Source organism: Zingiber officinale, chromosome 6B (genome assembly GCF_018446385.1).
Source record: "Zingiber officinale cultivar Zhangliang chromosome 6B, Zo_v1.1, whole genome shotgun sequence".
Classification (NCBI taxonomy): domain Eukaryota; kingdom Viridiplantae; phylum Streptophyta; class Magnoliopsida; order Zingiberales; family Zingiberaceae; genus Zingiber; species Zingiber officinale.
In genome coordinates, this window is record NC_055996.1 from 131,564,146 (window position 1) to 131,581,668 (window position 17,523).

The window sequence follows — 17,523 nt, forward strand, 5'->3', positions numbered from 1 at the left end:
TGGTCGCCAGTGTACTTCCCGATTTACCCTGATAGTCGGTGGAAAATTTCCGTGAGATCAAACCGATCACCTCAAAAATAATCAATGAGGTTAACTATGATTATCATTTTTTTCTCTCAATTTATTCTGATGGTCGATAAAAATTTTTTAAATCAATTACCTTCAAAATTAGTTAACATATACTATATACTGAATACATGTTCCAATTGTAAAATTAGTTGACATATACTAAATACATGTTTATGTAAGTATTCGGGGTAATTTTGATGTTGTCAACTAAATTTAGTTAGGTCCTATTGTGTTTGATCCTTATGTCTCAATGTGCAGAAGCTTAGGAACACAAAAAGTAGAGCAGAAGACACAGCTAGAGAGAAAGATGACACGGGAAAGGAATCGACGGACTCGGTGTATTCAAAGGACGAGATGCTGTGAAAGAATACATCGGCAGACAAGAAGGACGTGCGCAGCGGTCCTAGAGACGAGAAGCGAGGAGGAAGGCTGCTCAAGGAGAAGGCCGGTGTTGGGTTCGGGTGAGCTCGATTCCGGACAGTCGGAGTATCATCCAAGTGAGCGGAGCAAAAAATGATTAACAAAGGAAGTTAACCATTTTCGGATGAACAGTAAGAAGGCGCCTTCAAAGGCTTGGAAGGTGTCTTCCATTAACCGTACGAAGGCGCCTTCAAAGGCTTAGAAGACATCTTCTATGAACAATACGAAAGCACCTTCAAATACTTGAAGGCGCCTTCAGTGAACAGTACCAGCCTAAAGTAATTATTTGTTGCCGTTAAGTTATGGATAAAACTTTATCCACTTAAAGGCGACTTGAATCCTTTTGAAAGCGTCTTCCACCCATGGATAGGATTTTCCAAGAGCTATAAAAAGACTCCTGGAGTTAGGAAATATTCAACAACCTATGTATTAACTTTCCTAGTCATTCTTGAGTTGTCAACGTGTGTAAAAGGTTTCTCCGTCTTCAACAAAAGAGATCTTCTAATGTTTTTCAATGCCTTGGATTAACAACCACCTAGGTTGTAACTGTTGGTGTGATTTGCACTAACGGTCTAACTCAAGTTTTGATGAATAACAAGTAAGTTAAGTTAGATTTTGTTGTGATCTAACCACTTGATTAAGTGTGCAGGAAATCCAGCTAAGTTAACGGGCCGACCGGATAGCTGGTATGAAATCCAGCTAGGTCAACGGTCGACCGGATAGCTGGTAAGAAATTCAGCTAGGTCGACGGGCCGACTGGATAACTAGTATGAAATCTAACTAGGTCGACCAGATAGCTGGTACGAAATCCAACTAGGTCAACGGATCGACCGGATAGCTGACACGAAGTCCAGACAGGTGAGAACTCGTCCCGGTTGAAGGGACAGTAGGTGTCGGTGCAGTTTAGGTTCATTTGAGATCCCTAAACTAAGACTTTAACTAGTTCCTGGTCCTGGAAGGACATGAACTAATTACTATTCTGTATTATTATTAAACTGTCCTAATACTTGTTTTGCAGGGTATTTTTGGACTAACATTATTTTGCAGGGTAATAAGAAGAAAATTACCTTCTGATGAACAGTGTTTGAAGGCGCCTTCAAATAGTGAAGGCACATTCGTACTGTTCATAGAAGGTGCCTTCCATAGCTATGAAAGGCGCGTTCCACATAATAAACTTTTGGGTCGCAGCGGATAAGTGTCGAATTGTTCGGGATGAAACTTGCCTCATTAGAGGCACCTTCCATGGCTATGGAAAGCGCCTTCCATGCCTTTTATAAGACTGTCTCGAGAAGGCATTGAAAAATAACACACATACGAACTACTACGCGTCCATTTGAGGTTTCAACTGCTCCGGGCTCCTGCTACAAAGCTGTTGTGTCCGATGACTGCTCAAAGGACTTCCGATCTTGACTAGCAGGCCGACTCCGACACACGAGCGCCTTCACATAAATTCCTAAAGTGTCGGTAACGAGATTTCTATTTGTACTTAAATTCTGCAAACGGAAAGTGTAGTTTGTTACACTTCTCCAAACTCTCTCTGTACTCGATTCCCTCTTCCGGAGGTACCGGAAGAGGCTTTTAGTTGATTACCCATCGATAGATCTGCGGGACCTGGGTCTTGGAGTAGGAATTGTCGAAGACTCCAAATCAAGTAAAACCGCCTGCGTTTTCTGGTGATTGGATTTTCATTTTTAAGTTTTCCACTGCGTACTTTTCTTTGATTTCAAAACACACACAAAAAAAGGAGTTTTGAAAACCATGTAATTCACCCCCCCCTCATGTGCGCAATCGATCCAACAAGTGGTATCAGAGTGGGTACCACTTTGAATTGGTACAACCACTAATCAAGAAAGGGGATGCCTTTCGTTTTTTTCCCTCAAAATTTTTTTTAGAAAAATTTATTTTCATTTTTTCACTATTAGTTAGAATCAGTGAAATAACTATTTTGGCAAAATTTAGCATAATAATATTATTATTTTTTTATTATTTTCGAAATGGATGAAACACCCTTATTTCCTTATCTTCCACATTACTTACCTCAAGACAAAGTCTTAGAAATTACTTTTTATCAATATTTTTTTTGCAAGTATACCAATGTCTCTTCAAGAAGGACAGAGCATCCATGAACCACCACCATATGAGATATACGAGAAAAATGGATTTCACCTATGGAGGATGCAAATGGAAAGCTTTATCCTGATGAACGACTTCGATGGTGGCATGGCGCCGAAACGACCTTCTCAAAACTTGGAAGCAAACCAAAAGGTAATAAAATTGATTTCAGATTTAGTACCTAACAAAGTTACCTGCAGGATAGGAAAAGTCAAAGATGCTCACGAGTTTTGGACCCGCCTAACCAAGCTTCATGAGGAGTCGTTAAAACTGAAAGGAAAAGACAGAAATAAATCCAGGCTCGAGTCAAATCCAACGGAGAAGCCTGCAGTATTAGGGGTCACGCTTGAGGTTAGTAATATTTACCGAAATACCCCTATCAATAATGATTTAAATAATTTGCATGATAATCTAGATTTACATACCGAGTTAGATATAAAAAATTCTAAAACAAGTTTAGATTTTGATCAAGTCAATCAAAACCTTGATCAAATCAACATCAATCTTGATTTGATCAAACAAAACATTGAACAAGTCAATTTAAATTAATTAATTAATTTTAAAAATTCAAATAATTCTAAAATTAATATAAATATAACTTTAAATAATTATAAAATTTTAAATAAACCAAACATAACGAAACAAGATAAATCTCAATTAACTGATTTAAACATTATCCTTAATAATTTAATTTATGATAATATTTTAAGCAATTCAAACTTTAGCATAAACATAAAACCTATAAATGAAGGAGTCAATATAGATCTAGATAAGATTAACATATTTTTTGATAAAGTATTTTGTAATCTAGATCCAAAAATTTCTACCCAAAATAATAATTTAAATATTAAAGATAAGATGTTAAACAAAGATAATTCAATCAATTCAAAATTAAAAATTAAGAAAAAATTAAAAACTAAGATAAAATCTCAAACACAACCAAGTTAATTAGATTGAGATTAAAAATCAATAAAAATTTAAATAATTCTTTAAACAAAGATAACTTAATCAATTTAAAAAATAAAAAATAAAAAATCAACAAAGCATTATATCTTAAAGATAATATTTTCCTACCTGGGGTTTACCCCGCCATGCGCCTATGGCCTGTGTACCTGCATGAACCTCCCTCCATATCCGTGGGGCCGGCACTAGGGGGGCCGCTAAGGTAGCGGATCTACCTTTAAAGATAATATTTTCCCCGCCATGCGCCTATGGCCTGTGTACCTGCATGAACCTCCCTCCATATCCGTGGGGCCGGCACTAGGGGCGCTAAGATAGCGGATCTACCTTTAAAGATAATATTTTATAGAAAGATAATTTAACAAGCCTAATTAATTCAAAATTAAAAACTTTAACTTACATTACAATTAATTAAACCTTAACTAAAATTTTGATTAATCTTAATTAAACAAAAGAAAATTAAATAGTTTAAGGGGAGATATCAAACTAGTTGGCACATCCAAAATAATAATTTATCCGGCAAAGTAATCAGGACTACTTTAAAAAGGAACAAAAGTTTAACTTGACCAACGGTACTGGTGAAGTTTTGGATGATAGTAAATTAGGAAAACTCTGTTTATGCATGTCTAGAAAGATATGATTTCGACCTGATGCATTTGGTTTAGTGGAACTAACTGAAGCTACCCCTTACGGATCCTAACTAGTTAGACCAAGGTTTTGTACTAAGCTCAATGGATAGGACTATTTTCCAAATCTCGAAGATATGGTTACTCTAATGATGTCCAAGTGACACACCACAGCCCTGAAGTTTATCCAAAGAATGTCTATTTGTTGAGTCAAAAGTTAAAATTAAATCTAACACAAATTAAACCCAACCCTGAAATTGAACTTAATTCATTTCACAAAATCATACGATTCCCTGATTGAAAATATAGATCGAGTTAAATAACTAAGGCAAAATATTAATATTAAAATTAAAATTAAATTAAATTAAATTAAAACAATTTAATTAAATTAAAATAAATTAAAGACTTTGGTTTAAAAAATCGTTTTAAAATTCTTTAAAAAAAATTTAAAAATTATTTAAAATTAATTTTAAAATAATTTTAACATTCTTAAAAAATAATTTTAAAAACATTTTAAAATTCTTTAAAAATTATTTTAAAATCATTTTAAAATTATTTTAAAAATTATTTAAAAATCATTTTAAAATTATTTTAAAAATTATTTAAAAAGTATTTAAAAATCATTTCAAAAATCATTTTAAAATTATTTCAAAAATCATTTGAAAATTATTTTAAAATGATTTAAAAAAACATTTTCAAAAATATTTTAAAACCATTTAAAAATTTATTTTAAAAATTACTTTATAATCATTTTAAAAAATATTTTAAATCATTTAAAAAATTCTTTAAAAATAATTTTAAAATTATTTATAAATAATTTTAAATATTATATAAAAAATAATTTTCAAAATTATTTAAAATAATTTTAAAATTTATTTTGAAATGATTTAAAAATTAATTTAAAAAATATTTTAAAAAGTATATAAAAATCATTTTTAAATTATTTATAAATTATTTAAAAATCATTTTAAAAAATATTTAAAAATCATTTAAAAAATTATTTTAAAATCATTTAAACTCATTTTAAAAATTATTTTAAAAAATATTTAAAAAAATATTTTAAAATCATTTAAAAAATTATTTAAAAATCATTTTAAAATTATTTTAAATTTTTTTAAAAAATTTATATTAAAAATTATTTTTAAATCATTTTTAAATTATTTTTAAATCATTTTTAAAATTTTTAAATTTTTTTAAAAAATTATTTAAAAGTCAATTTAAAAATTATTTAACAATCATTTACAAATTATTTTAAAATCATTTTAAAATCATTTTAAAAATATTTAAAATCATTTTAAAAATTATTTAAAAATAATTTTAAAATTATTTATAAGTAATTTAAAAAATTATATAAAAATTAATTTTAAAAATTATTTAAAATCATTTTAAAATTTATTTTAAAATGATTTAAAAATCAATTTAAAAAATATTTTTAAAAGTATATAAAAATCATTTTAAAAATTATTTTAAAATCATTTAAAACTCATTTTAAAAATCATTTTAAAATCATTTTAAAAAATATTTTAAAATCATTTAAAAACTTATTTAAAATTATTTTAAAAATTATTTTTAAATATTTTTTAAATTATTTTAAAACATTTTAAAAATTATTTTTAAATTATTTTAAAAAAATTTTAAAAAATTATTTAAAAGTCAATTTAAAAATTATTTAACAATCATTTATAAATTATTTTAAATTATTTTAAAAGCATTTTAAAATTATTTAAAAATCATTTTTAAAATTATTAAAAAATTACTTTAACATCATTTTAAAAATTACTTAAAAATTATTTTAAAATCATTTTAAAAAATTATTTTAAAATCATTTTATAAAAAAACCTTTGACGCATAATTTAAAACTTTAGCCTTATTTAACAAACAATTAAATCAATTAAAATTTAATTAACTTAAACTTTAAAAAGAATTAAATAATTAATTAAAATTTAATTGAATTAAAAACTCAAAATATTAATTTAAACTTAACTTTACTTTAATTAAAACATTAACTTTACTCTAATTCACTTTAAATTTGATTTTACATTAAAAAGTTAATTAAAACTTAACCTTAATTTAACTTAATTAACTTTAGTTTAAACGTTAATCAAAATCTTAACTTTACTTTAATTAAATCATAATTTATTAAAGTTGGACTCAAGTTGTCTTAACTTTACTTAACTCTATTTAATAACTGTAATAAATTTAACTCAAACTTACAACTTGGTTAAACCTAACTCAAATTTAATCAATAATTTGTTTAAGTTAAACTTAATTAACACTTAAAATTAAAACTAATACTTTCACTAGTCAATTAACTCAATCAATTAATACGAAATTTAAATTATTTTAATCAAATAAGTATTGAGTTAGTAACAAATTAATTATTATTGAGTTAGTAATAAATTTCTTAACTTAATCTAAGAATAATTGATTAATAATGAAACATATCTTAATATATCCCTTAGATACTTAGGTAAAAATTCTTGTACTTAACAAAGATAATTAGGAGGTGTTAGCTTAAGGGGGAGGAAGGATTGAAAATTCTTCCAAATAGTTTAAAAGCAAACAAGCAATTTTGAAAAATCTTTAGTCCTCTCATAAATAATTTGAAAATACTCCTTGAAACCATTATTAAACTATTAGTTTGAATCTAACCCTAAGAGGCTAAGATATTTAAGGACCAATTTTAAATGAATATTAGTTTTGACGTAATCTCAAATTTAGGGGAGGTAGTATTTTGAGTAAGTTAAACAAACTAAAACCTTAGTAACTTTAGTATCAAATTAAGGGGGAGTATCAATTTAAGAGGGACAACTGTTTGAAAAACTCATGTTTAATACTAAAAATATATTTTACTTTAAAAATCACTTTAGAAAAGCTATTTGAAAAATACTTATTAAAACGTAGTTTTATTCAAATGCTATTTTAAAAATCATGTTTTTCAAAGTTTGTGAAAAATACTAGCAAAGTGCTTTGAAAAATATTAGTAAAAATCTTTATAAAAAGTATCTTGAAAACCATCTTCACTTTGCTTGAAAATTCTATTATACTTTTCAAATATCTATTTTGAAATAATCTCATGTTCAGAGGAGGATTAATAAGTCAATAAAGTTTGACAATATTCTTTTTATTTTTTCAAAAATCTATTTTTGAAGAAGATTATCATATGTTTTGAAAATTTATTTTGAAAATTGTTTCAATTTTTCCAAACTACTTTAAAACAATTTTAATTGTTGCGACACTTAGTATTTTAACTTTGACTCTTGATTTTTTTTAAAATGATTTCATTATTGCAAAACCTAGCATTTTCAAACCAATTTTTAAAGTTTCAAGGTTTTTGAAAAGTTAGTAGTTTTTGAATATTATCTCAATTTTTTTGAAAATTACTTTAAAAATGTCTTTGAAAAGTTGTGAACATTGAGTAAAACAGTATCTTTATCAAAGAAAGTTATTTCAGGTTGTCTTATTTTTCCTGTGTTCTAAGTAAATAGTTGTTATTGGTATATAGAACAATTCTAGTTCTTGGAAGATGGCTTTGATCATAATCTATTATTTTCATTGTACTTTTATGTAGGCATACTTCATATGGTCTTGACGTAGCTAAAGATTCGATTGGGAGGGTGATCTCTTTTCTTCGACAAAGGAAAGCACTAAAGGGAAGAAAGGCGGAACCCATCTCTACCCCCACATCAATGACATTGTACTAAATAACGCATAAGTTTCAGAATTTTTCAATTCACGTACCTAAATTTCATAATACCCTAATCACATATTTATAAAATGACCCTCCTCTCCCCTCTTTCTTTCACTAAATAATCATGAAATTTCTATATTTTTACTTTACCCCTTGAGAAATTTATTATTCTCAATTGACATTATAAAATTCAAATTTACATGAAGTAGATTTTTAGGAGTAAAGAATTATTTTAGTCCATCAACTAGTTTCGAACATCTACATCATTCAAAAATTTAAAAGTTTGATTTTTTTTTTAATGAGGGAAGTCTTAAGAATTCATTGGCGGTGTTGATTAATGAGTATCATTATTATATACTTTATAATAAGTTTATGATAAATTTTATCAAATATTTTCAAGTTTAAAAATTCAATTCACACAATTTATGTTATCGAATTTAAATCAGATGCCATTGATACATTAAAAATGTTTTTATTAGTATATTGATTTTAATTTAAAATGATTTGGAGTTCTCTAAGTCTATAAGTCAGTGTCATCTTCAATTTCGGATGAAACTGGTTGATAAATTTACAACATTCAAAAATTTAAAAAAATATATTATTTTTTTAAATCAAGGGAGTTCTAGGAATTCACTAATAGTGTTGGTCAGTGAGTAATATTATTCTAGACCTTATAATAAGTTTATGATAAATTTTATTATTAAAATTTTAAAAACTCATTACTCTTAATTGTGATCAAATTCGAATTCGATGGCATAAATAAATTAAAGAGACTTCCATATGTAAGTTAATTTTAATTTAAAATTATTTGAAATTCAGTTTCAGATATATTTAAATTTGACAATGTAAATTAAGAATAATAAAATTTTAAATTGATAAAATAAAAAAAAAATCTTCATTATTTCATGAAAAACACAGGAGACAGAAGAGAGAGATTTCTAAAATATATTTGAATGTTATGAAACTTAAGTAAAAAAAAATTAAAATATGCATGCACGATTTAGTAGTATATCATTAAAAAAATGGTAATTAGGAGAGTGTTTTAACTTTCATCCCAAAAATATATAAATGCGTGGCAGTTAAATGGTTTAACTATTTGAAGGCAAATAGGCAATAGAGAGAGTCACTTGTATAATAGATAAGCTTCATCAATTCCCACCTATAAATAAAATGATCCATCCTTTAAATGGTACTTTGTGACTAGAAGTAGAATCATCAATTTGAGTTAAGCTTGTCAGATTGATTCGTCTCGTCGAAGAATTTAAGTAGATTGAGTTAAAATTTTATCAATCTAAGTCCGCCGTAATATTTTTTAATTTTTTAAAAAAAATTTTATGGGCCCGCGAATTGGCCCGTAAAATTCGTAACCCGCCTTAAAATGGTTGAGTTGAAAATTTCCCAATCTATCAAGTTGACGGAGTGATCCGTCCCACCCCGTCAAATAATTAGCCTTTCACAAATCGACCCATCCCATCATAAATTGACCCGTCTGACAGCCCAATCCAGAAGATCCGGCCTATTGTGAAACTTGCTCGTCACATTCACACAATCGGGTTCTTGAACCGAACCAAACCGCGATGTATGTTTTTAGTAGATGATCCGAAACCTTGCTCCTACCGGTTCGCATTCGTCATGAGCCGCAAAGCTCCTGCTTTCCGACTTCGCTTTCTACGTCTCCTTTCCTCGTCTTCCGCCGCCGCCGCCGCCGCCGACACTTCCATTGATGACCTCGCCAAGCTTATCAACAGCCAGCCCATCGCCGCTATCCGCCACCGCATCCCTCCTCGCTTCCTCGCCTCCCCTCTCCTCGACTCGCTTCTCCTTCGCCTATTCGCCGCCCACACCGCCTCCGACAAGGCCCTCCGCCTCTTCCGCCTTTCTCTCCACCACCACGCTGACCCTCCCCCCTCACCCTCCGCCTTCGCCACCGCGCTCCACATCGCCACCCGCGCGCACCACTTTGACGCCGCCTTTGAGCTCACCGAGGACGTCGCCAGATCCCACCCAGCGCTTCTCACGCCCAAATCCCTCGCAGTCCTCCTCTCCCGTATCGCAAAGTTCCAATCTTTTGATCGAACACTCGACGCATTCGAGCGCGTCGAGAGGGCGTGGGTGTCCGCCGGTCTATCCTTTGGCGTCGATGAGTTTAATGCGCTCTTGAGAGCCTACTGTGCTCGTGGGCGAATCTCTGAGGCCCGCGCTATCTTCCGGACGCTTCATCAGCGGTTCTCTCCTAACTCACGGACGCTCAATACTATCCTTTTGGGCTTCAAGGAAACGTGGAATCTCGTTGCTCTGGATACTATCTACCATGAGATGATCCTCCGCGGTTTCGAGCCGGATGCTGTAACTTATTGCATCCGAATGGACGCCTACTGCAAAAGGCTGCAGTTTTTGGAGGCCCTGGACCTTCTAGATGAGATGGTAAAGAAGAATTGCTCCCCTACCGTGCAAACCATCACAACTTTGATTCACGGTGCTGGTCTTGTGAAGAACCCTCACCGTGCACGCAAGTTGTTCGACGAAATGGGTGAAAGAGGTATAACTCCTGACAGAGCGGCTTATAATGCTCTAGTGGGCGCGTTTGTAAGGGCGGGTGATCTTAAGTCTGCTTTGGTGATCATGGATGAGATGGAGGAGAAAGCAATTGGGCTTGACGACTTCAGTTATTACACCGTGTTCTGTGGCATGAAGAAGCACGAGGATTTAGAAGGGTTTTGGAAGATATACAAGAGGATGGTTGACAATAACTATGTGCCAAGGGTACGCACAGTAATGCTGCTCATGAAGGTGTTCTGTCAAAATGGAAGGGCTCACTTAGGGTTGGAGTTGTGGGACTACCTTTTAAAGAAAGGATGTTGTCCTCATAAGCATGCATTAGATCTCTTGGTTACAGGACTTTGCTGCAGAGGGAAGGTGGCAGAGGCCTACAGGTGCTTCAAACAAGTAATTGATAGAGGGCGAGTGCCATCTGAGAGAGCCCTTCGGGTGTTGGAAGACTTTCTGGTACAAGCTGAACAGGCAGACATGCTAGAAGAGCTTGGCCAGATGACAAAGGGGTTGCAAATGCCATTTTCATCCTCATATTAATTGGATCACAAATGGAAGGTAGTGGCGGTGACATCGTTCCTTTTGATTCCTTGTTCAGTGATTGAAATGGAGCCAAGGGTTCTGTCTTAGATGATGATGTAGACAACAAACATTGTCGATCAAATTCATTGCCTGACAATGTTGTGAGTTATTGTTATGAATCCATGGATAAAAACAAAAGAAGCTTGGAAGTTTCACTTCATCTTGAGATATTCTCGCTCCTCTTCTATCCTATAGTCAAGATTTGGTGATTGAACTGGTGGTGGGTGGACACAAGAAATAGATGCTGAATGTGATACTACTACCAGATTGTTTGGGAATAGAAATGGATCTCCTCTGTGTAGCTGTTTGTAAGATACAATCAAATATTGTTCTTGAGAATGTCGTCAGTTAATCGTGTGAAACCTTATCACGATATATGGAAAAGAAACTTCAGAAGGCTGCTGGCTGTAAGAGATTGCTTGCTCTCTTTTGCGATATTCCCTTATTGATAAGGTAGAACAAGTGATCGAAGCACATTTTGTTGGAAAATTAAGTTATCACTTGTATTTATCCTTTGTTTAATAAAAAGATAATTAATTGTCTTTGAGTCTGGAATTGATTGTCGCCTATAATTGAATTCTTCCAATGCATAACTTTTGTTCTCCCAGTAAACCATATACTTTGATGTGATTAACTGTTTCAGAGTAGTTATCTTGTTACATTACAAAGTTCATGTAGAAATATATTGGCTTTTAGATTACAGGCACAATTCATTACAACTAACTGGCCTTTGGATTGGATAATAAGTTTGCTCCTTTTATCAGTAATGTGATGTGTTTTCTGCCCTACTGTAGCAGGTTAAATTTTGTATGATTTGTGAATGAGGATTGTTAGTTTTAACCCTGTCAGATTGGTTTAGGAGGGTCTCTTTTTCTGTGAATTGCAATGTAAGAACAACTTGTATTTGTATCTTATGAAGTGTAAGAACAACTTTGTGTGAAATCCAAACTGAATTAAAATGAAGTAACTTAGGTAGATCATTCACCTACATGCCTTGTGAATTTTACTCACCAACATAGAGCCACAACTTGCATAGATTTTGTAGAGGATGGAGAAGCTCTTGATCCATATATATTGGAAATATAAGACATGGCATGTGACCACATCATCCATCTTTTGATCTTACTCTAACTCATTTGGCATGAACGCTCAATTTGATCTAAATCTATATTTGATGTAATTTATTTTTATTCAAACAATTTTCTGGCTAAGATTGGCCAATTCATATTCTTGTTAAATGCTAATTCAGTACTATCAAAGTTCTCTTTAGACTTTACAAGTCTTATTATATGGACAAAATGATTAAATGGTCAAGTTTTGAAAATATACTATGACATTATCATAATTCGAGGATGATTAAAAAAAAGAAAACAAATTATTTTACCTTATGTAGTTTTACTATTACTGTCTTATTTTCATATTTTTACAAGTGTTCTTGTAGCTTTACTATTACTTTACATACAATTTCATAGTTATTATCAGTTCACTTCCTTTGCCACTAACAATAATGAAAGAATGAATTAACAAAATCATAAAAGGGTGAAGGTAACATGTAGGTGTAAAAAAAATATTCTAGAAATATATTATATATATTTTAATGAAATTAAAATTATAGGAGATATTTTATAATAATGGAGACACTGATAGCAAAATGAAGTCCTCCCAAATATAAAAGTAATTATCATAACTGTTTTTGCAGTAGATTTTGCCCATTTTTACCCATCCATGCAGCAAGCTAATGCACCTAGATGTTACAACTGTAAAGAAGAGAATCATTGTGGTTAGAACAGCAGCGAGCCGTTGGGGTTTCAGATGCATGAGAGCAGAAAAGGACAGAAACTTTGGATTTCTTAATGCGAGTTTGTAGCTTGCTAGATTGCAGATATGTGCTCCCGTCTTCTTTTTGGAGGAAAAGAAAAGCTACATGGAAGAGGAGGTGGTAGTGTGGTGCTTGTTCTTTCCCTTCTTCAATGAATCTCTCTATTTCTGGATTGGGTATTGGTTAAAAATCTAACTTTTAGCAACAAATTTGAATCTTTCATGGTAAACCAAAAACTTGAATTTTTATAATGAGCAGGAGTTTCATGATTCCTTTACTAGATTTGCCCATGGTTAAAATTTAATTTTTAGCTGTAAGCTCAAGTCTTCATGGTAAGTTGAAGAAGTTTTGCAGTGAAATATGAGATTTTATGATAAAAATAGACCTTTATGATGAACAAGTGAACTCAGGTACCATCTCATGCCTTATTCTTCTTTGAAAGATTCTACGAGACGATATATATTCTTTGTTCATTTTTCCTAATCCAGAGAAGGCAAAGAATCCTCATTTACAAGAGCAAGAAGCCCCCACACGCAATCCCCATATCAATCACTGAATCTAGTCTACTCTCAGGAACTTGTAATCTTCGTTCAACTAAAACTATTCTTCCTAGATTCTGAGCATGTGGTTACTTATTCCAGCCTACCTATAATCTAATAGTCCCATTTGATCTTATCTGCTGTTTATAATAATTAAATCATCAGATGAAGTCAATCCAACAAAAAGGAAGCCTAACTTTTTCACCCATTTCAGATTTTTTTTTCTTCAGCTGGGTCCTGCTATAAAAAGACAATTCTAGGATTCTAATTACTGTTCTTGATCAGATAAGCATGCTTAAGTTAGTGGGTAAAAACACTCTCAGCTGTAAAGATTAAAGGATGTGTATCTCTAATTTGTAATAGAACACAAAATAAGACTGTGAAGATGATTGGACTTTATGGAGAGGGAGAGACAGAGACACAGAGAGGAGCAATTCCCCAACTTAGTATCTTCTTGTCCTCTGAGAGGTGAGGAGCTCCTCTGTCTGGAGTATTTTCTTCAATGATTACATGTAGAATTAGTGAAATTTGGAATTATTTGATCTTATATTTTACCCTCCCTTTGGTTGTGTTATCCCCCCTTTGGTTTCTTAGCCTTTTGCTATCCTTGTTATTAATTCCTATGCAGATTTGACTCAATGATGGCGTCATCATGGTGATGAGACTGGGAGAGAATTCCAGACTTCTTCATTTGGCATTTATGAGGGCAATAAATGGAAGAGAGACGTTGGTAGGAAGGAAGATGTTTGATAAGCAGCCAAAGTGGTGAGTTTGCAGGTGAAAAAATTCTGTCTTCATTTCTTCTGTTTCCTTTGATTGGGTTCATTGAAGCTTCAATGGAATAGTAAGTTCAAGATGGATCTTGAAGTTGAGATGTCACAAATTTTCCTTGCTTTTGTAGTGAAGTTAGTTCATCAACGAGTCCAAATAATCCTCTTAGAATTTGGTCCCCTATTTTCCCCCCTTGAAATCATTCTTGAGATCTAATCTTTTTGCCTATTCAATAGTTTTGAATCACTATCATATCTTTGCAATTAAAACAACTTTATGATATCCTCCTCTCCATTATAAACTACTTTGTTAATCTCTTTTCCCCCCCTTTAAAGATACTGTCTGAATCTTTCCTTGATTTTTCAGATATCTTCTCATCCTATGACAGAAGAATCTTTCTGCATTCTTATCAGGAGAAAGATACTTCTGAAATAAAGAATTCCTTCGCAGAAAAGAAATTCTACTCTGATGAGGAGTTGGTAATTTCTTTTATATTTCCCACAATAGTATACTTTGTTCTATTTTTCCTTCTCTTGTGCTCATCTTCCCATCCTTCAGGTGTAACTCTATCATTTTTCTTGAATAAATTGCCATATTATACCCCCTAAATTCACAATTGTACCTAGTAGTTGCCATTTTTCTCTGGCTAATTGCGATTTGTTACTTCATTGATGCAAAAAAGGAGACTTGAGGATTCAAATTCTACCTTATCATTTTCTCTTCTTTCTTTTTTTCTCATTCTTTCTTGAAAGAGAAACCTGAAACCCTAGAAATGTTAATGGTATCTGTTAAGACTTTATCTCCTATTTATCCTCTTTTTTGAAAAGGAGCAACAATTTTGTAGTGACTACAGCAGCGAAGACATCAGATTCAGATGCTCTGAACCAGCTTAAGTTTTCAATGAAGAAACATGTCAAATGCCATGACAGTGATTCAGTGAGGAATACAATGTTGAAGCATGAAGAAATCTTCAAGGAACAGGTAAAAAAATGTGCTATTTTAATTGCATTTCTACCCTAAACAAACACATTGTTGCTACTGAATAATTCTGTTTCAGTTACTAACTGTGCAAGTAGCACTTGTATAATTCATCGCTTTAAAGAAAAGGATCAAATTCTGACTCACCGAGATGAGCTGACTACTGTAGGTTTGTGAACTCCATCGTCTGTATCAAGTCCAGAAGATGCTGATGGTTGAGCTGGTGAACAAGAAAGAAGAGCTCAATTCCTTGCCAAGTGAAGCTACAGAAGCAGTTGCAGAGACAAAGACTAGAATCTGGAGTAGTGCTTCAACCTCAGAGATCACTGAATCTTCTCATGTTAGTAATGTGAACCAACCTGCAGCTTGCAGCACAAGGACAAACCTCCTCTCAAGGGAGCTAAGTTTCTGCTCTCGCAACCGAGCATCGAGTGCACATATAGTGGGATTTGACTTCAAACAACCAGTTCAAGAGAACACTTGCACAGGAGTAAGGAACGCCAAACAGCTACAAGAAACATGGTCTGATGATGGAAGTGAACTTGACTTGACACTTAGCATAGTATGTGGTCCTAAAAGCATGGAGGAACAAATGGTTTCACCGTGCCTGAATGCTGATATTGGCTGCTCGGATCCAACTACTAGTGATATTAGGTTGAGGCAGATTGAGCAGGAGAAAGAAGAGGATTGTAGTGATACCTCTTCTGAGATGAACAGGAAAATGTTGAAAAGTCCCCCTTGGATTCTGGATGCTCAAAATTTGAACAAGAGATGAAACAACACAAAATTTTGTTGCTTGTTTCTCGTTGCTTGGATCCTTAAAAAAATGGTGAAAGAGAATTCTGAACAGGCCTTTTACAGTAGCAGCCAATATCAATTGCTTTATACAGCCAATATGTTTTTTTTGGTTTTCAAGTTTGTTAATCTTACTCTTGATTTTTTTGTTTTGTCATTTAGAACAAAAGTGATCCAAAAGTGTAGTATCTCTTTTGGTCCCAAATATATTCTTCGGAAACACAATTCTCATCTAGCATGTTGAAACAAGCTGAACTTGGCTGGTAGTTTCAGACTTGAAAAAGTTATCAAAACTTGGAACAAATTTTATATAAAATTTATTTATTTATTACTTTGAAAATATTTTTGTTGGATCAATTTTCCTTGACTATAATAATGATCCATAAGGAGACAAATCAATGATCACAAAGTGTGGGGAGTCCTTTTTTATCCACCATAATATTGATATTTTATTTTGTAATGATATTTTCATAAATTTAATAGGGTTGAGTGTTTGTTGAGTGGGTTTAGAATTTATAGACTTTGGGTCGATTTGGGTGATCCATCCAACATCACGTGTTGAGCATGTGTCCATATTGTTGGAAATTTTGAATGGGAACAAGAGATGTGGAAAGGAGACTCCATGTGAATGAGACTCTAATCTCACATTGGGAGTTTGAAGACATTATGGTTTGTTTATAATGTATCACAAGAATTGAGGTTGTGAACATATGCATGGGGGAGATTCTCTCTCACACATGAGCCCGTAGGGCTTGCAAATCCAAGGCTTGGATTGCATTGAACCAAGTTGACTTGTGTACGAGTAAGATCATCGAATGCTAGATCGGTCGCGGCTATTTGGCCATGACCGCAGTCAAAAATATGAACTCCTATGTAAGAGGTCATGTGCAGTAGAAAGAACAAGAGAAAGCAAAGAGATTTTGCCAGCTTCGTTCCCTTGGTTTTCCCTATGAACAACCCGTGCTAAGTTGCAATCGTGTTTTTTCTGTTATATTCTGGAAACAGACGTCTATTATAACCCCAAAGTATAATCAGAGGAGGCGAATTTGTTTTAAGGAAACTACGTCCAATGCAAGTCTCGACATCTTCCTCTTCCAACTCGACACTAAGGCAGCAATGAACCATTCGGCAACTCGACATCTCAATTAACTCGGTGACTCGGCCAAGTCAGCATTCGGCAGCGGGCAACTCGGCTTTCGGCAGTCAGGCTACTCAGTACTCACCCAGCGAAGTCCCACTCGAGCTCGAACAACCTAGCAGCTCAACCTAACTTTCCAAGCTGACAGCTTAAGATTATCCACTCAAGCCATCTTGACAGATAAGTCTGATTTTGATTTGAAATTTCAATTCAGACTATTCCTCAAGAACAGTTCCTTTGTAACTCCAACAACAAACTCCAACAAATTGTGGAATATTTTCCAACATATATATACATGTGAATATAGAGATTCATAATGGAGTTCTTTTTATTTATGTAAAGATGGATAGACATAGGAGAGAGTTCATTAGATTTAACTTCATTTATTATTGTTCATCCTTGTTCCTTATGTTGGAACCCCAAGGTTGTTTTGATGTGATCAACCAAATTAGGTTAGGTCCTATGGTATTTTA

At 32.7% G+C, this 17,523-nt stretch overlaps 1 protein-coding gene across 4 annotated transcripts; it reads left to right on the forward strand.

The window, feature by feature from the left end:
• The first annotated feature begins 9,497 nt into the window (after positions 1-9,497).
• LOC121989561 (pentatricopeptide repeat-containing protein At3g61360-like) lies at positions 9,498-16,147 on the forward strand. Of its 4 annotated transcripts, none has more exons than XM_042543676.1 (4): positions 9,498-11,463; positions 13,997-14,212; positions 14,984-15,120; positions 15,287-16,147. In XM_042543676.1, exon 1 carries the CDS (start codon positions 9,511-9,513, stop codon positions 10,966-10,968), a length of 1,458 nt encoding a protein of 485 aa, XP_042399610.1. In that variant the 5' UTR covers positions 9,498-9,510; the 3' UTR covers positions 10,969-11,463; positions 13,997-14,212; positions 14,984-15,120; positions 15,287-16,147. The 4 variants fall into 4 exon arrangements, with proteins under 4 accessions (XP_042399610.1, XP_042399609.1, XP_042399611.1 ...); XM_042543675.1 differs by having other exon boundaries at positions 13,997-14,145; XM_042543677.1 differs by having other exon boundaries at positions 13,997-14,133.
• Positions 16,148-17,523: the final 1,376 nt, after the last annotated feature.

Excerpts from the sequence above, each read along its gene's own strand:
- LOC121989561 (XM_042543674.1), top strand. The coding sequence starts at position 9,511 with ATGAGCCGCAAAGCTCCTGCTTTCCGACTTCGCTTTCTACGTCTCCTT.